This window comes from Aethalodelphis obliquidens, unplaced genomic scaffold (genome assembly GCF_003676395.1).
Source record: "Aethalodelphis obliquidens isolate GAN/ISIS:26980383/991018 unplaced genomic scaffold, ASM367639v1 scaffold30, whole genome shotgun sequence".
NCBI classification, from domain to species: Eukaryota; Metazoa; Chordata; class Mammalia; order Artiodactyla; family Delphinidae; genus Aethalodelphis; species Aethalodelphis obliquidens.
The window spans coordinates 15,025,076-15,047,428 of record NW_020837974.1 but is presented as its reverse complement, the minus strand read 5'-3'; the positions used below and the strand labels follow the sequence as shown (position 1 = coordinate 15,047,428).

Here is a 22,353-nt window from a genome sequence, read left to right as displayed (position 1 = left end):
TTATGAAGGTGGGGAAGGGAGTACTTGAACCAGATTGTCAGAGAAGGCCTCTGTGAATATGTACGTTGAGACTTTGAAGGTTGAGGAAAGAGGCAGCCAGGCAAAGAGCCTGAGGAGAGCATCCCAGGCAGAGGAAACAGCAAGTGCAAAGGCCAGGCGGTAGGAAAGAGCTTGGCATATTGGAAGAAAGGAAAGAAGGCCAGTGTGGTTGATTAGAGTGAGCAAGGGAGAGAGTAGTTGGAGATGAGGTCAAAGAGGAATCAGGTGCCACATCACAAAGGGCTTTGCAGGACCCCGCGAGGACACATAGATTTGATTTTAAGTGCCCATAACCCCAACGTGTCCTCTGATGCTTGCCCCTGGATTTCTCCCAGGCCTTTCAAATTCATCACCCACTGAAGCAGACACTGTGGGTGCCCTGCCCATATCCACCTGGCCCACCTGGGAAGTCGTATGCAGACACTTCCCAGACACTCAGTCTCCCCAGCTGCTCCCTGAGTTTCTGTCTAAGGGTGCTCTCTGGAGGAGGGCCTGGGGTGGGTGGGGGAGGTTCCATAACCTCCAGCCAGTTAGAGACAGGGATTGGTGAATGAATACCGCAGCTTTCTGGCCCCTTGGGGGTCAGTTCTGAGATGAGTTCTCCACAGTGTCTCAGAGGGTCCCCACTGGGATTGTCACAGTGGTAACCTTTCAATCAACACATGCTTTATTGGCTTTTCTCCTTTCTTTGTCTCTCTTCCCCACTCCTTACTGGGATCGGCTCCCCAATATAGTCATTGCACCCCAATTCTCATCGTAGAGTCTGCTTTTGAAGGGACCAAAATGAAGGCATTCCTTAAATAACTCATCACATTCCCCTAAAATATTGTTCTCCGTTCCCCATCTCCAGCATGAACCCAGTTCCCAAAATCAGACATCCAAGTCTGGTCAGTTCTTCTAGAAAGGCAGAGGTATGGCTATTTATCCAGCCTCTCCCTTCTTGCATCCAGCCCTGTGCTGAGCAATTCAGCCAGGGATGAATCAGATCATTTCCTGCTCTTGAGGAGTCTTTGGTCAACTGGGGAGACAGACCTGGACCCAGGCAAGGTCCATGCAATGTGCTCAGAACTGTGTCAGCAAAGTCCAAGAAGTTTTTCCCAAAGAGATGCCATGGGCTGGGCACTAAAGGCTAAGTAGGAGCTGACCATTTGAGAGGCAGGGAGGCACTCTAGGCAGAAGGCACAGCTTATACACAAGTTTGAGGGTATGAGAATACAGGGGCTGGGTTGGGCAAGGGAATGGGAAGGAAATATGATTTCACTCTGGGTTTGGTATGGAGGAGCAAGGGGAAGGGTGGGCAGGGGTCGGGGCATCAGGCTGAGAAGCTGCTGCCTCCTCCTGGGTGTGATGGGGAGCTATGGAGGCTTCCTAAGCAGGGGAGTGACACTGTCAGATTTGGGTTTGAAAATGATCCCTCTGGGTTAGTCAGAATCAGGGGGCTGGCTCAGCCGGGATCCCTAGGTCAAAGCTGAAGGGTAAGTATTTTTAGCAGGTGAAAGAAGTGATTTTGAGCCTGGAGCTCTGGGGAAGTGGTGGGGGCTAAGGCCCAGGAAGGGGAGTGCTCTTGAATTTGAAAGTGTCCAGCTCCGCAGGACCAGCCTGCAGCCTCGCTGAGAACTGATTCAGCTAAACAAATCCAGGGAGGGGGGACTTGTCGGCTCATTGCCCCAGGGGTAACCATTAATCTTCCCCTGGGGGGAATCCAGGGGCTGGTGCCCTGAAGGGCAGATTCTGGGCAGAATGGAGGAACACACAGAGGCAGGCTCAGCACCAGGGCTGGGGGAACAGAGGGCGCTAATTGACAACCCTGCCGACATCCTGGTCATTGCGGCTTATTTCCTGCTGGTCATTGGTGTCGGCTTGTGGGTGAGAAGTTGGGGGATGCTGCTGGGGGCCCGCTTTTGGAGCCTGGGGGAAAAGTCTCGGACAGTCCTGATGTGTGGTAGGGGAAGGATGCCTGGATCTTTGAGGGAGAAACCCGGGGTGGGGGGCAAGTAAGTCTTTTGCTAGCCCCAGGGTGGCCCAGCCCACACTCATGCATGCCTTGTCTGTCCACCTTTGGATTGGACTAGTTGAGGGGTTGGTGGGTCTTCTTCGGGACAGCATTCTAAATGAGATCTCTTCTACATAATGGCTGGCTGACCAGAAACACAAATCCAGGGTCCCCAGGAAAGTGCGGCTGAATGCAGCCACACTCAGGCTTGGGGAACCGGACCCTAGGTTAGGGTCTGGGTAGATCTGGGTGCCTGGGAGGAGGCTGGGGGTGCAGGTGTGGTCCGTCTGGGGAGCCGTGCGCTGGTTAATCTTCAGCCTGAAACAAGCCGAGGAATGTGTTGAGGAGGCTAATGAGGTCCAAAGATGTGCCCCAAACCCAGGCCTCTCCCCACTCCCGTCCCCCAGTCCATGTGCAGAACCAACAGAGGCACCGTTGGCGGCTACTTCCTGGCGGGACGAAGCATGGCGTGGTGGCCGGTGAGAGAGACTGGGTTATGGAGTGGGTGGAGGCCTAAGGAAGCAGCCTGGCTCACCCCAACCTCCGGCCACCCAGGTCGGGGCCTCTCTCTTCGCCAGCAACATCGGCAGTGGCCATTTCGTGGGCCTGGCAGGGACGGGCGCGGCAAGTGGCCTGGCTGTGGCTGGATTTGAGTGGAATGTGAGCGCCCCATTTTGCCAATAACCCCCACCTCCCCGTGGGAACCCCTGGAAGGGTCACACCTGGAGAGGCTCCAGGCGGGAGAGGTGGGGATGTGAGACCAGAGGTGGGACTTCCCAGCTGTGAGGTGGGGTTGGGCTTCGAGGGAGGTTCACGCAGCCAGCTTGGAGGCAGAGGCACGTGGGAGATACCACGTTCAGGGCAGGGGTAGGCCCTGCCCCTGACTCGCTATTGCTATGTGAGCCTGGACCAGCCACGCCCTCTGTGGCCTTGATTTTAGTCCTCTCTGAAGTGGGATGAACAGTCTCAAGGATAGTGAAAGTGCTTCTTCTGATGCTTTCTGAATCTGTGGCCTGTGAGGTTCACTAGGCTAAATGAAAGCCCCTTGCAGAAGTGGGCAGGAGACGAAGCTCTGGGACTGAGGCTCACCTTGGAGGGTCAGCAAAATCAGGGCTTTGAGCTCAGGGCTTCCTGGAGGAGGAGGCCTCCGAGCTGAGCCTTGAGGGACAGAAGGTTTGGGTGGGTGGAGAGGAGAGGGAAGGCAGAAGTTGGGGGTCAGCCTGAGGGTTCTGTGCCTGGATTCAGGTGTGTGTGTGTTGTGGGGGACGAGGAGGATAGGGATCATCTTGGGAGGGATGGCCAGGGGTCACGGCCTGGCAGGGCAAGAAGGGCTCTAGTTAAGGACCCAACAAAGTATCAAGACCTTGTCCCTAATGACCAGGGCCCAGGGACATCTGCATCTGTGTCCTCTGGGCCCCTCCTGCAACCTTGCCTTGGAGTAGCACTTTTCACCAAGAGAAGAAGGTTCATCAGACCCAACAGGGGCGAGGACGCACTCATGGCAGGATGTCCCACAGGGAGTGACCCTCAGCTGTCGCGCTGTGCCCGCAGGCGCTGTTCGTGGTGCTGCTACTTGGCTGGCTCTTCGTGCCCGTGTACCTGACCGCGGGCGTCATTACGATGCCGCAGTACCTGCGCAAGCGCTTTGGCGGCCGTCGAATCCGCCTCTACTTGTCCGTGCTCTCGCTTTTTCTGTACATCTTCACCAAGATTTCGGTGCGCATGCGCGGGGAGCTGGTCGGGACCCTGGTAGGGTGGGATCACCCAGTGGAGGTCTCTGGAAAGCCCTGGACGAGGCGGGACCAAGGAGCAATGGCTGTAAGAACCGTGATGGAGGCAGGGCCTGGAAGGAATAGGCTTCTGGGGCGACAACCATAGTGAGAGGTATCTGGGAAGACCAGGGCATCAAAAAACGAGGGAACCTTTGAGGTGTGGCCACGTAGGGTCGTGATCTGGGTAGGAAGTGGACCTGGGTCCCCACCCTGGCCCCTGGGTCCTGACCTGTGCGCTTGCTCCTCCCCCCAAGGTGGATATGTTCTCCGGGGCAGTATTCATTCAACAGGCTCTGGGCTGGAATATCTATGCCTCCGTCATCGCGCTTCTGGTCATCACCATGATCTACACTGTGACAGGTGGCAGGTGGCAGGGGCTTAGGGAAGGGAGCGTGGATCTGTGGGCGGGGCTTAGGGGAGTCACCAAAGGAAAGCGGGCTGGAGAAGTTCTTAAGTGTGATGTGATCCAAGCAGGAGAAGGACCTAAATCTTTGGAAAGCAAACTATTCCCCCCCTCCACGTTCCTTGGATTTGGTCTGGAAGTTCAGAGATCTGAGCCCGTCCTGGGCCTGGGCAAAAAGGAAGATTTAACAGCTCTTGAACACCTGGGAAGGGAGAGCCAACTTGGCCAGACCCCAAAGCTCACCAAACCCAGTGCAGGTTGGAGGATTCTGGGGTGGTGCCTGAGGCCTGACGCTGGAGCAGCGTGGGTGGGGCCTGGTACCAAGGCCGGCTTGAGGGGCCCGTCCCTTCGAATGGGATGAGAATCGAACCTTAGAGAATCACCTCCTCCTATCACACAGAAGAGAAAACTGGGGCTGAGAGGAGGGCCTGTAGTGGAAGTCCTGCACGTGGGCACCTGGCATTAGTGGAGTCTAAAACTCAGCCCCACTGTGCTCACGCAGCCCTGCCTCCTGATGCCAGAGTGTGTGAGCCCAGGGAATGGGCCATCCTTTTGAAATTTGCCCTCCAGGAAAGGGAAGCCCTTTTCCAATTCGCACAAAGACACTGTATGTACTAGTGGCAGCCTGTCTGGGCTGTCTCCACTGACCCAGGCCATTGCAGGAGGGCTGGCAGCGCTGATGTACACGGATACGGTGCAGACCTTCGTCATTCTCGCGGGGGCCTTCGTACTCATGGGTTACGGTACGGGCTCAGCCGATGGGGGAGGGGCGCAGAGATCACAGTTCGCAGATCTCTCCACCTGGGAGCAGGGACATTGCGCGTCTGCGGAATGTGGGTCCTAGGGAGGGCCTTGTCGCGGGCACCATGTCCCCTAACTGCTTTGCCCTCACAGCCTTCCACGAGGTGGGCGGGTATTCGGGGCTTTTCGACAAATACCTGGGGGCAATGACGTCCCTGACGGTGTCCGAGGATCCGGCGGTGGGCAACATCTCCAGCTCCTGCTATCTACCCCGGCCCGACTCCTACCATCTGCTCCGGGACCCTGTGACGGGGGACCTGCCGTGGCCTGCGCTGCTTCTGGGGCTTACCATTGTCTCAAGCTGGTACTGGTGCAGCGACCAGGTGCGGGGTCACGGCCTGCGAGGCTGGGGCAGAACTGGAATGGCGGTGGGCGGAGCTGAGATGGGTGGAGCCTGAACCCATCTGGGAAGCCAGGTAGAAGGCGTGGTCCGAGGGAGCGGGAAGCCCGCCAGTTAGAGCTAAGCCAGATGGAGCCGGATCCGAGTCAGGGCCTGCGCTTGGAGCTGAATTGCCCGCTTCGATGGGCCAGCCGCGGGGCCTGGATTAGAGTGGCGAGTTGAGGCAAGGCGGGAGGGACGGGGTACCCGGGACTGGACGCAGGTAGTTGAACGCCCCTCGTCGCAGGTCATAGTGCAGCGCTGTCTGGCTGGGAAAAACCTGACCCACATCAAGGCGGGCTGCATCCTGTGCGGCTACTTGAAGCTGATGCCCATGTTCCTCATGGTCATGCCGGGCATGATCAGCCGCATTCTTTACCCGGGTAACGTCTGCAACCCCGCCCCGACCGAGAGTCCTATGCCCCATCCAGCCCCTTTCTTGTGCAAGGATACAGGTGCCTGTCTCCCATTTCCGTTCCCGTCCTAAGATCTGGGCCACCCAGTCCCACCTCCCACCCGGGGGACCCATCTCTCCTCCACTGGGATTCCCCGTCCCCACTTCTGGGATCCGAAGGTTCAGACCCGGTGCCGCCATAGCCGCGTCGTGCCCCTTCCCGCAGACGAGGTGGCGTGCGTGGTGCCAGAGGTGTGTAAGCGCGTGTGTGGCACCGAGGTGGGGTGCTCCAACATCGCCTACCCGCGGCTCGTCGTGAAGCTCATGCCCAACGGTGAGGGCGGGCCCCCGGGTTGCCCCGCTGCCCACAGGCGCCAGTGGGAGGAGTCACCCCTCGCCCAGCCCGCACCCTCCCGGGACCCCCTCGTGGCCGCAGACTCACGGCTCCGTTGGCCCGCAGGTCTGCGCGGACTCATGCTGGCGGTCATGCTGGCCGCGCTCATGTCCTCGCTGGCCTCGATCTTTAACAGCAGCAGCACGCTTTTCACCATGGACATCTACACGCGCCTGCGGCCCCGCGCGGGCGACCGCGAGTTGCTGCTAGTAGGACGGTGGGTCTGGGTTTTCCATCTCCTGCCCCACGAATCAGCCCCGGGTAGGGGCAGGGAGCACTCGTAGGGACAGGGGGAGACGGGGTCCTGGGTGAAACCACCTGATGGCCGTCTACCGCAGGCTCTGGGTGGTGTTCATCGTGGCCGTGTCGGTGGCCTGGCTTCCCGTGGTACAGGCGGCGCAGGGCGGGCAGCTCTTTGATTACATCCAGTCGGTCTCCAGCTACCTGGCGCCGCCGGTGTCGGCCGTCTTCGTGCTGGCGCTCTTCGTGCCCCGCGTCAATGAGAAGGTGAGTGTGTGTGCTCATTGGGAGCTCGGGGCCGGACTTGGAAACCCGAGGCTGATGCGCTCTCTGGCCCCGCAGGGCGCCTTCTGGGGACTGATCGGGGGCCTGCTGATGGGTCTGGCACGCCTGGTTCCCGAGTTCTCCTTTGGCTCGGGCAGCTGCGTGCGCCCCTCGGCGTGCCCCGCACTCCTCTGCCGCGTGCACTACCTCTACTTCGCCATCGTGCTCTTCGTCTGCTCCGGCCTCCTCACCCTCGTGGTCTCGCTGTGCACACCGCCCATCCCGCGCAAGCACGTAAGTACGGGCCTCTGGACCAGGCAACAAACATGGGCCGCTGTGGGCCCTCTCCACCAGCAGTCGGCCAGCCTGCTTCCCAGAACTCCCAGTGGGTAGCACCTGAATTTCTATACCGAGGCTTGGTGAGGGCAGGCTGACAGTCCAGTCTGAAGCTTCATTTGCAAAGCAAGTACAATGTTTTTATTTAAATCACATTTATTTGAGGTGCTTTGGAGGTGGCTTGAAGAAGACTGTAGGGGAGGTTAAAGGCCCCCTGAGTCTTGGCCTGACTGGTGGCGGAGAGGGACAGAGTACTACCCTGAAAGCCCCAAAAGGGTTTGGTCTTGTGCTGTGGCAAGGCAGGTGGCCCAGGGCAGAGCTGACTGGGGGGAGGACAAAAGAAATGGGCCCAGAAGGATGGGCAGGAACCCACAGGTGGAGAAGGGGAAAGGCAGAAGGAGGGAACCCTGTGAGCGAACACCCACAGGAAGGAACACTGTTAGCAGGGCTGTAAGACTAAAGTACTACAATCATGAGTGTAGACAGGGTGATGAAGCAGAGGGCTGAGCAGGGCCAAGAGCTTTAAACACCCAGCTGAGGAGCTTGGGTTTAGCCTGAGGGCAAAGGGCAGCCATGGAAGGTCATCCTGGACTGAGCCTGGGCAGGTGTGCAGGCTGGACAGAGGGAGGTGAGGGAGTGCTGGTGTGGACGGGGGACCTCCAGGTTCGGGGTGGGGGAACAGCACTCCCACTTGGTCCCTGCTCCCACCCTTCCCCAGCTCCACCGCCTGGTTTTCAGTCTCCGGTACAGCAAGGAGGAGCGCGAGGACCTGGATGCTGAGGAGCTAGAAGGTCCAACCTCAGCCCCTGTACAGAACGGGCGCCCTGAGCACGCGGTGGAGATGGAGGGTAAGGCACTGCCCGGGGAGTTGGGGCAGGGGAGCTGGGGGAGCAGACTAACTGTACGGCTGCAATTTCTCCCAGAGCCCCCGTCCCCAGCACCAGGCCTGTTCCGCCAGTGCCTGCTCTGGTTCTGTGGAATGAGCAGGGCTGGGGCAGGCAGTCCCCCACGCCCTACCCAGGAGGAGATGGCTGCCGCAGCCAGGCGACTGGAGGACATCAGTGAGGACCCAAGCTGGGCCCGAGTCGTCAACCTCAATGCCCTGCTCATGATGGCCGTGGCCACATTCCTCTGGGGCTTTTATGCCTGAGGTCAACTGTGTCAGATGCCATGAGCCACAGCCTTGCAGCAAGTGGGGGTGGGGAGCCTGCAATGGTGAGAAGGGCCTGGGGCAGGAGAGTGCGGGGGAAGGCCCTGGTACCCCTTCTCTCCACCTGTCTCTGCCTGGGGCCCAGTCCATCTGATTGGTAGTCACTTCCTTGACCAAATGGCCACACCGGTGCCCCTAAGCAAAAATAAAGCTGCCTTTCCCAGGTCCTGCTGTGGCCAAAGTGTCCCTGCTCCAGGCTCCTGTCCTGGGACCTGGGCCTCTGGCTGGGCTGCTCACAAGAGCTTCTTTTCTGGACACAGGAGCCATGTGGCCCTCCACTCATCCACCTCTAGCTGGTGATTCTCAGTCCTCCAGCCCGCATCCTGCAGTCCTGGGGATAGCACATAGGGATACTGCTGGGGAGGAGACTCCGGGCTGACCCTGGGGATAGCGCATAGGGATACTGCTGGGGAGGAGACTCTGGGCTGCCCCTGGGGAGAGGGCATAGGGATACTGCTGGGGAGGAGACTCTGGGCTGCCCCTGGGGAGGGGGCATAGGGATACTGCTGGGGAGGAGACTCTGGGCTGACCCTGGGGAGGGGGAAGGAGCAGCACGGGCTGGGTGTACTGCTCAGGTTCCCCTTGCCTCTGCTGGGTAATCTCTGGCATAAAATGAGCCTAAAACCTCATCTGGTTGTAGCAAGAATTCACTGAGCAGCACATGAAAAAGGACCAGAATGGAGTAGGTGCTAAATGAAAGAGCATCATCAGTAATTTGTGAGCCTTACCCCGCCCCCCGCCGACCATTCTCCAATGCCAACTGGGATTCATAGTCTGTCAACACTGACAGCGCCTCAGAGACCATCCTAATCTCCCCATCCTGCAGACAGGGAAACTGAGGTCCAGACTTGAGATCACAGAGAGAAACCCAGGTCTTCCACCCTCTAGGTGAAGGGGTGGGGATGGGGGTAGGCAGGGCCTCTGGGAGAAGGCCTAGGAGCCATGAAGCAGAAGGATATTACCTTTCAAGAACTTTGGAAATAGCTTGTCCAACACTTGGTGGGTCTCCCTGACGATGACACAGCTCTCTTTCTCAGGACCTGGAGTGGGGTGAAGAACCAGAAGCTCTTGGGTTCCCCAGGCCGAACAGGGTCCTTCCTCTCTCCACCCCGCTTTGAGTCAGAAGCAGCCTAGATTGTGAGGCGCTTACCAGCCCGTACTCGGTTCCTCAGTCCCTCCAGCTCTCCTGGGAGGGGTCCATCTCCCTGCAGGGCTCCAAGCACCAGTCCGTGAGTGGCAGCCCTCAGAATGGTCTCAGGGCCTGCCATCTGGCTCAGGACAACCTGTACCTGGTCTGGAGAGACCCAGGGACAGACTGGTACCAGGGAAGGGCCACGTCCCCAGACACTCTCAGGCCTACCAGCCTGCTTCATCCCTGTCTGGCCCAAAGGCCTTGGCCTGGCATGAAAGGCCATCTCTCACCCTTTCCTTTCCAACTTCATCTCATGTTGCTCCCCAGTGCTCTGGCCAAGTAATTCCCAAGATACAACTTCAGAGCAGCTCCCTGAGGTGGGTTTATTTTGCTCGTCTTTAATGGCTAGTGAGAATAAGCAGCTTTTAACACACGACCAGCAGACCAGTAAACTTTAGTACATGTTTCCTCAAGAGGTGACCCCGGCTAGGAGAGGAAAGTGGTTCCTCAGGGATAACCAAAGGTCTTAACCTCATCTGAGTGTGCTGCAACGTACAAAGTGCTTTTACATAGTCACCTTATTTGATCCTCATGAAAACCCTGCAGCTAATAAGGCAGGTATTGTTAGCGCCATTTTACAGAGTGGTAAAGGGAACGTCACTGGGGCATGTAGCTATAAGCTGAATGCATCCAGTCTTAGTCTAGAGCTCCCTTCAGGACACTAGGCAGACTCCAAACTGTCCAGCACGTGTCCAGGGCTTGGGGCCCTGGGGCTGGAGGAATGAGGGGCTGAGCCTGGGAGGGTGAGTCGGAAGCTGGGGGAACGCGGCACACTTACTTTGTGACAGGTCCCAGCGAAGGAGGTAGGGTTCTTGGTGCCCCTCAACCAGCTTTTGCAGCTCAAAGACACTGAAGGAGAGAAGAGCGTGCAGTGTGGGAGGAGAAGACAAAGGCAGCAGCGACCACCCAGTCAACTGCAGAGCCACCTAACTGTTAACCCTAACTGTCCTGCACCTCCTTGCCATCCAGCCCTCAGCCGTTACCCCTCCCCCGCATCAACCCTTCCTTTCTTCCTGCATCCAACAAATATAAGATCCCTTATATCTACTTCATGTTATACACCTGCTGCCCTCAAGCACCCACACTGACCCCCAAGTCTGTTCGGTGGAAATAGAGAACCAGAGAGGTGGGGCTTGGTTGGGGGAGGCCAGTGTATGATCAGAACAGGGAGCCCGTGTGGGGAGGGGGTGACCGTGGTGACAGGTGGGAGATGCTGGGCCACTCACCTGGAAGTCACACGGTGTAGGGGGACCCCCAGGGATAGAGACAGAGATGGCCAGAAACCTGTGGGAAGCTGGAGTCAGGAGGCCCAGGCAGGGGGAGACATAGGAAACTTGAAACCGAGGGGCTGGCTCACCTGTCCACAGCGGTTCCATCTGATTGGCTGAAGCGGGGCCAAGTACCTCTCCCCGCTGAAGGAAGTGCTTCAGGACCAGCCAGAGCCGGCCTTCGTTCAAGGTCTCTATGACAAGGGCCCGGACTGCCCGGTAGTTGGCATAGATGTGGAGGGCAGTGAGGAGGAAGAAGCAGCCAAGGCTTAAGCTGGGGTGACAGAGTGAGGTAGTCAACGGGAGCAGAGGCCCAGCGGGGCGCCTCCTCCCTGCCCTTGGTCCCGGCTTACCTAGGGCAATCTGACACCAGGGGAAGCATCAAGAGGCTGACCAGGAGCCCTGCCAGGCTTACCAGCGTCTCCTGGAAAATGGCAGAGGGGATGGGAGCTGGAGGGCTCCCCTCCAGGCCAGAAAGAATACCCCTGAGTGCCTTTCACCACACCCCTCCCTGCCCCAGACACTCCCTACACTGATAAGGGTGCCTAGGAGATTTTTAACGTTTTTGATGAGTGAGCTGTCATTTAAGATACCAGCTGCTTCTCTGCCCAGGTAGGTGCAATGCCCTTGGAATGCCTGTGGAACATGCCTTCTTTGTTTTGCAAGAGTCAAAGTGTAGCCCTACACTCAGGCAAGTAAATGTCCACAGAGTAAAACTACTTTATTTTGTGGTTTAAAAAAAAAAAAAAAGGGAATTCCCTGGCAGTCCTGTGGTTAGGACTCTGCACTTCCACTGCAGGGGGCATGGGTTCGATCCCTGGTCGGGGAACTAAGATCCTGCAAACCATGCAGCGTGGCCAAAACAAACAAAAAACCCCGAAAAACAGAAAAAAAGGTCCATCCGCCCAGTAACCAGCAGATGCTTTTTGCAAAGGGGTCAAGGAACCACCCAGGAAGAAAAGCACAAGATCCAAACTTCCCTTGAGAATCAATATTATCAGACCGTCTGATGGCCCGAGAGGGCCCGACTGAGCTTACCCTAGGGGAAAAGACCCCTGGCCACCGCCCCCCAACTCATCATGAGAGAGGAGGAGTCTGGACTGGTGTCCCTGACTACGGGGTTCCCGGGGAGAGTTGGTTCTGGCACAGTGGGGGCCTGAGACTGCAGCTCTTCTTACCCAGTCGTCCTAGCAAAGGGGTGGGCCGTGGAAATAAAGGCTGTGGGTGTGACAGTAAACTGGGGATCAGGGGCCTTGGAGCTCAGGGGCAGAGGGACCTCCCCTCCCCCAGGTGGGAACAGTCATTTCCAGCAGCCACATCAACTGGCAGCAAAGCAACATCAGCAGAAAGCAGGGGCCGAGTCTGGGGCTGAGCACGCGTCTCGTTGCCCCACTGATGTTGCTGCCTCCGTGAACTGAGGAAACCCTGGGGCCTTGGAAAATGCATCTGGGGGTAGAAGGGGCTGGGGGTTAGAAAGAGGGCAGGTGAGACAGCAGGCACGGGGCTGGTTGTACTTATTTCCCCTCCCTAACAACCTGTGGAAGTGATAATGGGGAAGAACTCATCCAACCATTGCCGGGGAGAAGGGATGTGCCCAAAGGGACCCAGGGAGACTCGACCATTCGGTGCCTTTTTCCCCCTCATCTGTAGAGTGGCAACAATGAACAGCCCTGCACAAGACCACTGTAAGGATTTAATGAGTTCATCCACATGAAATAGTTGGCACATGGTTAATGTTTAAAAACATTAGCTTGTGTTAATATTATTGAAAGGAGTCAGTCAATTTTTTTAATGAAATTCTATTTAATAAAACAACATAAGAGAAGGCCAGAAAGTAGGACTGGAGAGAAAAGAGGTTTCTAAATTGCTTCAGTGTCAAAGAAAACCATCACACTTGTGACCACCCTGGGCCTCACTTTCCCCATCTGTACAAGAGAGATAATAACAGTATCCACCTTAGAGGGTCGGTGTGAGAGGTAAACGATGCAGTGCGCATAGGCACTTAGCACCGGGGTACGGAGGGAGGCGATACCTGAAGGGTTCAGCCTGAGGGTGCCTCCACCTCCACTTCAGGCTCCTTTGGTCAGGTGAGGGCTGGGCCGGAAGGGCTTTGCTAAACTGCCCAGCGGAGGCCTCTGCAGTGACTCCGGCCTCCTCACATGCCAGACGCTTTGACGTGTGGGGCCTCATGGGGTCAGAACATGCACCTCCCAGGGTGGGGCTCTGCCTAGAGAGGGTGAGGTCCAGGGCAAGGGCTCCCTCTTGGCCTCAAGGGCAGCAGGCAGGGGCTGAGATGACCAGCTCGGACTTGTTGCCGCCAGAGCCCGAGCCCGAGCCCTCACACCGACTACCTATCCTAAGAGTCAGAGCAGGGAGAAGCTACATTTCCTCCCGCCTGTCTCCCACCCCGCCCCGTAGGAGCACTCAGGTGCTTCTCTTCATATGCCCAAATCGTGGCTCGGTCTGATGTCTGCCCCCCTCCGGTACATCCGCGCACCCCCCACCATCCCTCCAATTCTGGCTGCTCACCTGGCTCCCGTCCTTGGCTGACACGTCGGCCATGTTGTTTCTCCGGGCCTGATGCATGGTCAGTGCGGCCCGAGTGGCCCCACCAGCCACGCCCACAATGCACTGGGTCGGGAAAGGGAAGAGTGAAAGTCAGAGTGGCCATAACCTGCTCTGTGGGTGAGCCAAACAAATGGCTCAAACCAGTTTAAGAAAACTGGGCCTCAGGCCACCCCGCAGCAAAACCCTGAATGCCGTCCCTGGTCTCCTGTTCTCACCCCGCATTTCCACTAGGCCCACCTCCCCTGTCCTGCTCCAGGAGAAAACTGAAGGTCTGCCTGTCACACCACCCTGTGGACCCAGCCCCAAGGAAACTCACTTTCTCCCCGCAAGGTGGAGGCCCACAGACCATTCTTAGCCCAGAACCTCCCCAGCCTCCAACTTCTGCTTTGGCTGCACCCTCCCCCTTGCAGAGCCAAGTCTGGTTTCCAACTTGGTGCTTACACTCTGCCTACCTGGAACTAACTCCACTCTCTTCCTGCCCCAGTCGAGGCCTAGCCAAGCCTTCCAGGCCAGTTCCAAACCCACACCAGTGGCCCTGACCTCCTAGGGCTCTCCCTCTGAGATGGGAGAGCTCATCGATTAGGGTCACTGACTTCGTTCATGTTTATCAAATCTCTTTTAGATGTCAGATACAGATTGAGGTGCTGTGAGAGACTTCAACACAACCCCTGCCCTCATGAAGCTTATAAATCATCAGATGGTAAACAAATAAACGAGTTGTTACATAGGCAGTGTTTGCTTGAAGGTAAGAGGAATGTGGATCAAAATGAGGCTGGAGTTATGGGCGGGGACCTGATCACATAGAACTTACCAAGCCTTGTAAGGTCTTTATACCAAGAGCAATGGGCACAGGGAAGTGACCTGATTTGATTTCCACTCTAATAAGGACTATGGGGTTGCTCTGAGAAGGACTGAAGAGGGGTGAGAATAGACGCAGGGAGATGACCTAGGAAATAACTGTGCTTTTTCAGCAGCAAGGAATCAACAGGTGAGATGGGGATGGAGGCGTGAAAGGACTGGAGAGATTTAAGAGGGCAAATAACAGACATGAATGGAGGTTTAGCTGAGGGTGACAGGTAAAGGGGGAGGAGATGAAGGCATGGGTGACAACCAGGCTTCTGGTTGGTGCACCTCAGGGACGGAGGTGCTGGAACTCTAGGGAGGGGCGGGAAGGTGGGGAAGGGGAAGTTCATGGCCCTGTTCAAGTCCCTTATTCGACAGATGAAGAGACTGAGGCCCACAAGGCGGAGCTTAGTGCAGAATTTAGGCAGAGGTCACAATCCTTGGTTTCTCTGTGGTCGCCTGCCCTGGAGGGGGAGGGGGTGCTCACGGCCTTTAGTGCCTGGGCCAGGGAAGCTCCATGGCCTCCACCACAAAGAACTGTTCCTAAAATCCTAAATATCAGTAGTGCCCAGCAGAGAAACACAAGTGATTCTGAACAGATGGATGGGCCTTTAAGATGGGTCTTACATATCTTCTTAAGACTCTTTACTCTGTGCCAGGTACTTAACCCTGTGGGGAAGACAGGCTGAGCTCTTTACCGAACCTTGCTAGGCCTCAGTTTCCTCATCTGGATGAGGTCAACTTGAAGGAATCATGAGGGTGAGCAGCCTGGCAGAGAAGAGCTTGGATTCAGCCCAATCACCCCTTCAGCCTTGCTGTCCGGTCTGTGCTCTGTCTTGCCACTGGACCTTGACCTGCACTGTTCTTCCTGCTCAGAACGCCCACGCTGTACCTCACACTCATACTTCAGGACCCAGCCCCAGGGAAGACCTTCCTGCATCCCTGGACCAGGCCAGATCCCCCACTGAACCCTCCTGCAGCCCCCTACACTTCTCATCTGGAATACCTATAGCTATCACTCGATAAATATTTAATTATGTGTGGCTTTCTATCAAAGATGGGAGGGCCTGTATTCTGTGCCGAACATGCAGTAGGCACCCTAAGTATTTTACTGAAAGAATGAAAGGTAGCCAGGGAGCTGGTCCCAAGGTGTTGACACTGGACCACCCGTACTCTCTTTCAGCTCAGAGCTCCCTCACCAGTCCCGTGGCTCCAGACACTGCCTTAGACCGACTCTCTGAGGCTCTAGAGGCTGTCTGGCTGGAGGAGGATCAGAATACATGGCTGAGTCCCAGAAGAAACACCTGAACTTCTTCACTCTTCTAGAAATGCCTTGAACACTGGGCCCAGGCTGGGATCCCCTGTGGGCCCCGAGCGAGCCCGCACATACCACCACCAGGGCAGGGATCTCGGGTCCAGGGGTGCCCCAGAGGGGGGTACCTTGGCCAGGTTGCTGATGCAGATGGTCATGGTGAAACAGATGGGGAATATGGGAGCCATAATCTCCAGGAACATGGCTACATCATTGAGGATGTCGGCAAAAAGCCTGGGGGAAGGGATAAGAGGTCAGAGGTCAGAGACCTTCATACTAGAAGACTCCCCTCCCCTCAGTTCCAGCCCCTTCTCACCTCCACTGCTTGGCATTACAGTCCATTTTGCTCCTGTGGGGGAGGAGAGGTTGGTTTGCAATTTGGATTTAAGGAGAAAACACAGCCTGTGGGCAGTGCAGGCCATTCCTATGCCTTGGAAAGGTCCGAAGGGCTCAGGAAAACCCACACCCCAGCCAGACATCTGTCTCCAAACCCTGTCACTGCTGCCGGAAATGCCACCAGTAGCTGGGAGGACCTTCAGTGGTCACTCATATTTCCCTGTTACTAACCCATGAGGCACCAAAGGAAAAAGCTGACTGCCTTGTGGCTGCTCCCCACCCTCGGGTCCTCCTGGGAGAGAGGCCATCCTTGGGGTCCTCTGCCAACTCCCCTCCTCTTCCTTCTGCTTCATAGAAGGTACCCAGCAAGAAGTCCACATATTCTATAAACAATACATTTAGTGTAAACACTACGCTGCATGTTATAGACAACTAGCCCAGAGAGGGATATGACTTCCCTCGGATCAGATGGGAGTGGGGGGAAAAGGCCGAAAGAGCCAGGCTCTGACATGCAGCCTAGGATCTCTCTATTACACGATGCCGCAGATGGTTCCCTCCTCTGCAGGCCGAGTGACACCCTGGCCCTTGCACAAACCCCCAGGGACTACTTCTCCAAGATCCCAGTGGCAGGAGATGCTGCAGCCCCCTGCCCAGCTCAGAATTTGCAGCATTAGCCCTGACCCTTCATTTGAAATCTCCTAGAGGGAAAGGGAGCATTCCTGGACGGGGCATGGGACACACATGGGGAACTCCTGATGGAGAGAATATATGGCAAAGGCAGGACTAGAACACGTGGGCCTGGTCTTGGGCTCTGCCTGATGCCACAGAAAGACCACAGGCTTTAGGTTCAAATCCCATCTCACCGGTTACAAGCTGTGCGACTTGGTCTGCTTCACATCTGGAAAAGGTACACTCAATCCTAGTCTACACAGTTATTATAAGGATTGGAGAGGATACACAGAGAGCTGGTAAGGCCCAGTTAGGGTTAGTAATTGCAGCTGGTGTTTACTGAACACTTATTATGTGCTAAGCACTTTACATAGCTCACTGCACCTCACAACCACGACTGATGGCAGATACTAACTCACTCCTGAGGTCACCCAGTAGTGACTCAAGGAGGAAGCAGGCAGCACGACACCCTCAATCCCTTCTAGATAAATGGTGATGTGGATCCCACGTCGGACAGGGATCCTGATAACCTACCCAAGCCCACTCCCCACTCAGCTTAGCAAAGTCCAACCAAGTATCTAAGCCGCCACAGTAGCCTCTGGAGTAAAGGTATTCCTTCTGGGCTAAGCACTGTCCCATCCAAGCTTCTCTCTTAACAAGCCAGCAGAGGATGCTCAGAGCCTGTGGCTCCCTGTGTTTTTCCATGATGGGCAGCAGAGGGGCAAATCGGTGCTCTTGAAGGCAGATCTCATCCTGGCAATGGCTCTGTGGCTTCACTGCTTGGTGACCCCGGGCAAGTCACCTGTACTGGGTACTCACTAAAGACTCCTTAGCTTTGATATACCTGCTAAATCTCTCCGCCCCTGGAGACCGGTAGGAAAGAGGGGGAGCTGAAAATACAGCCAGGGCTGAGAAAGACATGACTCCTGTCTAGGGAGAGTGGCTAGAAGTCTGCAGATCGGGAAGAAAAACTCACCCCATCCACCAGGCAAAGATGATGCGGCCCAGCATGCCAGTTGAATCTGGGGGAGAGAGGCATCGGTAAGGAACAAACAAGAGCCTTGGGGGCTGTAGGGCCTGGCAGAGCCTGGCACTGAGATGGCTTTCCACCTTGGATCGCTGCCCTTGGGAGCTCAGTCTGGTACGATAAGTTCTAGACAGACATAGCTGCATTATGGGGTCAGAAGTGCCTAGACTTAGCAGTCCCTCAGCATGTACCCCAGAGAACTAGGTACCCATGCACACCAAGAGACACGGACCAGAAATATTCTTTGCAGCATTGTTTATAACAGCAAAAAACTGGGAATAATGCAAATGCTCATCAACAGGAGAATGCATAAACAAATTCTGGTACATTTACTCAGGGGCATACTAGACAGCAGTGAAAATCTAATGGACCACAACTACCCACATCGGCATGGATGAATCCTAGTATTATCATCCTGCATGAAAAAGTAAGTCATGATGACTACATACAGCACAGTACACTCTTCATAAAACTCGAAAACGACTGAGACTAAACAATATAGTGTTTGGGTATATATATCTATATGGTAAAACTATTTTTATAAAAAGCAGGAAATTCTGTGTGGAAAGTTCAGAGGTTATTGTTGATATTCTAGCTCTTAGGTTGCACAGTGGGTCCACAGGTGGTCATCAGAGTATAAATAAGTAAAAAGGATCTGAACTGCAGGTTGGTGACAAGCGAGCTGGGAGTGTGGGGCAGAGGGAGAGGCCTCCTCAGACTAGGGAGAGTCAGAGAGGTCTCTGGAATCCACTAGACCTTCACTTGCACAACAAGTGCTTCTTGGCTACCCACTGCCGTGAGGCCTGGGGAGCACCACAGTGAGCCAGAGTCATGGTTCCAGGCTCAAAAGCCAGAGTAAAAGCAGACAGCAGCCACTACGAAAAACACTGATTTAGACCAAGGGTCAGTTTACGGTGGTCTGTGGGCTTCTTCGCCGTTTTTGTAAATAGTTTTACTGGAACACAGCTGTGCCATTTGTTTCCAGACTGTCTATGGCTTTTTTCATAACACGATGGCAAAATCAAGTTGCTGCAGGTGAAACTGTACAGCCTGCAAAGTGTAAAATGTTTACAGTCTGGTCCTTTACAGAAAGTTTGCCGACCACTGATTTAGACCCTACCTTATACTGAGAGTAGTACTCATTAAGCCCAGCAGGGGGATCACAAAGAAGGACTGTTCTAGAGTGTGAGAAGGCCTCACACTGCGGGCACTGGGAAGGACAGGCAGAGCGGGCAGAGGACCCTTAGCTTGTTTGAGCTTGAGGGAAGGGACCCTTAAGTGGGGGACTGCAAGAAGGAGAACTAGGTTGTGGGTAGGAGGGATGAGAACGTCCCACGACATATAAAGGTGGTGACATGGGCCAGCCTTCCTCATTCTCCTCTTGCCATGGCGGCCATCCTTGGGCATTGACCCCTTCTAGCTAGACATCTTTACCCAGCCTTGGACTTGAAGGAGACCGCTAAGCACTCTGGCAGAAACCTGAAATACCCAAGTCTTTCAACCGTCACAACAATTCTACGAGCTTAAGGGATCATCCCCTTTAGATGAAGCAACTGAAGCTCGAAGATTGATAAACGAAAATGGGGCATTTTCAAGAAAATCTGGATTTACAGCTTTCCGAGAAGAACCCGAAGACACGGCAGCATCAGGCCTGCTTCCCCTTACTGCTCCAGTTGGCTGGGGCTGAGTAGCAGCTGCCTCATTCAGAGGCGTGTGTACAACACATTTCCCGTCTGGCCTGCTCGGCTTCTCTATTTCTGTCCCCTCTGTCCATGGAAGTTATACTTCCCAGGGTGGGTTGAGAAGCCTCCTCCCGCTGTCACTCACCCACACTCCTCCTTTCAAGTACTTTTAATTCTACACAAGATTTTCATTGTTCAAGATTTTTGTATTGGATCATTTTAGTGACTCTGAACATGGCAAGGTTACTTTTATGGGGTGAGAGCTCACAGGGCCAGACTATTTTTCTTCCCTCCGACTGCACAGTCTTTGCCAATCAGGTATGTATTTTCTTCACACAAGAAAGGGGCCTACTCTATCTTTCAATGGAGGCAGTCTGCAGGGCCCTTGTCAGAATCTGGAGGTTGGCAATAGGACGCAGTGACATACATCCTCCCTATTAGCTGAAAGTCAACACTGTCCACTAGACCAGGAAACTTAATTCCCACCTGCTCCTCTCTGCCTCACTTACAACTGGCCATGCTGTAAGATCTCAAAATTTTGAGTCCTAGTAAGGGATCAACTGTCCATAAATTGTACTCGGCTCCACTCTGAAATCCTAACTGGCCAAAGAGTGGGTGGTTAAGAGTGGGACCCAGGAGTCAGTGGGCCTGGGTCCAAATCCTGGCCCTATGTGACCTTAGGCAAGTTACTAAACCTCTCTGTGCCTCAGCTTCCCCCTCTGAAAAAGGTACTCATAAAGGCATCTACCTAATATGGCTGCCGCAGAGATTAAGTTACACATTACACGTCAAAACGCCTGGCATACACTCAGCTGGCAAAATATTGGCTGCTAGTAGTATTACTATTGCTAGTTATGACAATTAACATCATGTTCTATTAAGAGATCTGTAACTAAAAGTGACCACATCAAAAAATTCCAAGGGAGTTTCTTATATAAAGCTCCGCATACAAATTTCCCATGTCTGATGGAAACAAGTTTGTAATATCCTTTCTAGTTAAGGGGGTTTCCTTTAATATCAACAACAGGCTTTAAAGTAAGAGGATATTTTTCCACATCTTAAAATGGTCTTTTTTTTTTCTTAATAACTTGCCTGAGCTGAAGACATACATAAGCAACATGTTGGTGATAAGACTAGGGTGCTTAGAAATGACATGGAACTACTGACCCAAGCTCCCACTGCATTCCAAACAATTAACCAACAGGAGAGGAATGGAAAAGATCCAAATTAAGCACAGTGCGGTGGTATGAAAATGTACTCTGGAACTAAACCTCCTGGGTTCACATCCGTGACCCTGGGCAAGTTACCGTTCTGTGCCTCAGTTTTCCCATCTATAAAATGGAGATAATGACAATACCCATCTCAGAACTATTGTGAAGACTGAGTCAGGACATTTAAAGACCAGTACACAGTAAGTACTATTCAGGAACTATTATTATTAAAAGAAGAGACAACTAGGACAACAGGCACAGATCACCACCACTTCTCCACTGATATGCAGTCTCAGAGAAAGGGCTTCTTTCCAGCAGTGACTCACATTTGGACAGTATGCTCGTCTTCATGGTAAGGGTATAAGCAGGAGCCTCCAGATTCTCCAAAAGGTCCACGGAGGCTCACCAGAGCTGTGGCCAGGCTGATGCCAGGTGCAGAATGAGCCTTACCTTGGGTCTGATTTAAACCTCCACTGGGAACAACAGTGAAAGACAAAGGATGGTGGAGAGAGCCACTGGCCCTCCTGATGTGGGCAGTTTCCCTTTTCTTCTATACTTCACTCTCTAAGTAGCACGGTACCAAACTGTATCTTCCCCCCCCCCCTTTAGTGGTTTTTCAAAAAGCGGTACACATTCAACAGACAGTTACTATAGTTATTATTCATGGTATCATCTAGTATCCCAGAGGATATGAAACGCCTTTCATCCTTCCCCAAACCTCCTCTCTGCCACTCAGGACCTATTACAAAACTGTTTCTGTCTAGAATTAACTAATTTCCCACACCCAAGGCAGTTGGCAGTTTTATTCAATAACCAAACTCTTAGGCAGTCCTCCACAGATTAGGAGTAAAGGGGAGGGGACGGTTTACTTAGGGATCTGGGCTCCAGATGATTAAGGGACACTGCACAGTCCGTATGGGGAACGGAGTGCAGCTACCGAGGCTAGTGGGCGGGATGAGGGTGTTCCCGCCATGGGTTACTAGTCAGTCGTCAATAAAGCCAATAGAAAAATTTACTCAGTTGAATTTTGTTTTTTAACGAGGTACAAGGCACTCTTCTAGGAAGTGGGGAGGCTTGGCTCCCGGATCTAATCAGACAGGAATGCATAAGTAAACATACTCATCAGAGCCCAGAGCTAGGTGCCAAAACACCGGGAGAAGGGGAAAATAGGGGCTGGGCTTCCCAGCCGAAGGAAAAAGTGGACAGAGAAATGGCAGAGCTGAGAGGAGCGATCGGTGAGACTCCAGGGGTCCAGCTCACCTTTCACGAGCCAGGTGGCCGTGGCAGCTGAAACAGAGGCTTTTGCGTTCCCTACCCCTATGCCCAGCAAGACTGCGTGGGTGGCCAGGGAACCCGAGAGGCTGGAAGCAAAGGCCTGGAGAAGAAAAGAAGTGGGGTGAGGAGTGGGCGCAGGAGCATGGAGGTCTAAGACCTGTTATCAGCTCTCCTGGGTGTGTGGCCTGGGACGTGTCACAGCTTGGCTCTGGGCCTCAGTGTCCAGTCTGTAAGCGGGGAGGGAGAGGCGGCGCGCCGTCTCCCCTGCCCCGGCTACATGTCGCTCCCTTCCCCAGTCGGCCGGGCTGACCTGCACGGAATCCCACAGCTGGTAGGGCAGATAGTCCGGGCTGACGCTATCGGGGAAGCCCTGAGGCAGGAAGACAGCCAGGAGCCGCGAAAGAGGTGGGACGGCCGTCCCGGGAGCCACCCTTTCGCCCCCATCTCGTCCTCCGGGTTTCGTTGTGAAGGCCCCAGAGAACCCCCACCAGCGCCGCCCCCAGGCCTCCCACTGCAGGCTCCCGTCGGCGGCGGCGCGGCAGCCCCGGGCCGTCCCGGAGCCGAACTGCTCGGAGCACAGTGGGGCCTCACTCCTGGCGACATATGCCATCCTGAATTCCTCCCTTTAGTTCCGCGGGCAGAGAAACGTGGCCGGAAGACGCGTCCTGCTCGGCTACGGCAGCTGCAGAGGGGCATTATTCCTTCGCGAAAGGGCCTCCTGCCTCCGCGTACTCTTCCAGCCAGC

The 22,353-nt window shown here is 54.9% G+C and overlaps 2 protein-coding genes across 13 annotated transcripts; one reads left to right on the top strand and one right to left on the bottom strand.

Annotated features, from left to right (window-relative positions):
• Positions 1-1,305: 1,305 nt before the first annotated feature.
• Positions 1,306-8,165, top strand: SLC5A2 (solute carrier family 5 member 2). Its single transcript, XM_027126295.1, has 13 exons — positions 1,306-1,905; positions 2,440-2,511; positions 2,588-2,692; positions 3,584-3,748; positions 4,059-4,164; positions 4,870-4,950; positions 5,102-5,331; positions 5,635-5,770; positions 6,008-6,392; positions 6,514-6,682; positions 6,758-6,973; positions 7,734-7,863; positions 7,939-8,165. The coding sequence occupies exons 1-13, from the start codon at positions 1,780-1,782 to the stop codon at positions 8,163-8,165; spliced, it is 2,148 nt and encodes a 715-aa protein (XP_026982096.1). The 5' UTR covers positions 1,306-1,779.
• Positions 6,887-22,351, bottom strand: RUSF1 (RUS family member 1). 12 transcript variants are annotated; one of them, XM_027126276.1, is made up of 13 exons: positions 21,919-22,332; positions 21,594-21,708; positions 17,390-17,435; positions 15,725-15,757; positions 15,537-15,642; positions 13,215-13,316; positions 11,039-11,148; positions 10,775-10,959; positions 10,644-10,701; positions 10,196-10,266; positions 9,376-9,519; positions 9,188-9,265; positions 7,134-8,556 (listed from the first exon to the last, which is right to left on the bottom strand). In XM_027126276.1, the coding sequence occupies exons 1-13, from the start codon at positions 22,216-22,218 to the stop codon at positions 8,459-8,461; spliced, it is 1,446 nt and encodes a 481-aa protein (XP_026982077.1). In that variant the 5' UTR covers positions 22,219-22,332; the 3' UTR covers positions 7,134-8,458. The 12 variants fall into 12 exon arrangements, 9 of the variants coding, with proteins under 9 accessions (XP_026982086.1, XP_026982077.1, XP_026982079.1 ...); XM_027126278.1 differs by having other exon boundaries at positions 11,039-11,109; positions 21,919-22,323; XR_003437053.1 differs by lacking the exon at positions 7,134-8,556 and adding an exon at positions 9,648-9,762 and having other exon boundaries at positions 21,919-22,351.
• Between the last annotated feature and the right edge of the window lie 2 nt (positions 22,352-22,353).

Bases quoted from the DNA above. Each gene is read 5' to 3' on its own strand.
- SLC5A2 (XM_027126295.1), top strand. From the start codon at position 1,780: ATGGAGGAACACACAGAGGCAGGCTCAGCACCAGGGCTGGGGGAACAG. The intron at 2,693-3,583 runs GTGAGCGCCCCA...CTGTGCCCGCAG, and splicing joins TGGCTGGATTTGAGTGGAAT to GCGCTGTTCGTGGTGCTGCT. The intron at 4,951-5,101 runs GTACGGGCTCAG...TTGCCCTCACAG, and splicing joins CTTCGTACTCATGGGTTACG to CCTTCCACGAGGTGGGCGGG.
- RUSF1 (XM_027126276.1), bottom strand. From the start codon at position 22,218: ATGGCATATGTCGCCAGGAGTGAGGCCCCACTGTGCTCCGAGCAGTTC. The intron at 17,436-21,593 runs GTGAGCTGGACC...TCTCTCCCCCAG, and splicing joins GGCCACCTGGCTCGTGAAAG to ATTCAACTGGCATGCTGGGC. The intron at 10,960-11,038 runs GTAAGCCGGGAC...CTGTCACCCCAG, and splicing joins CTGGTGTCAGATTGCCCTAG to CTTAAGCCTTGGCTGCTTCT.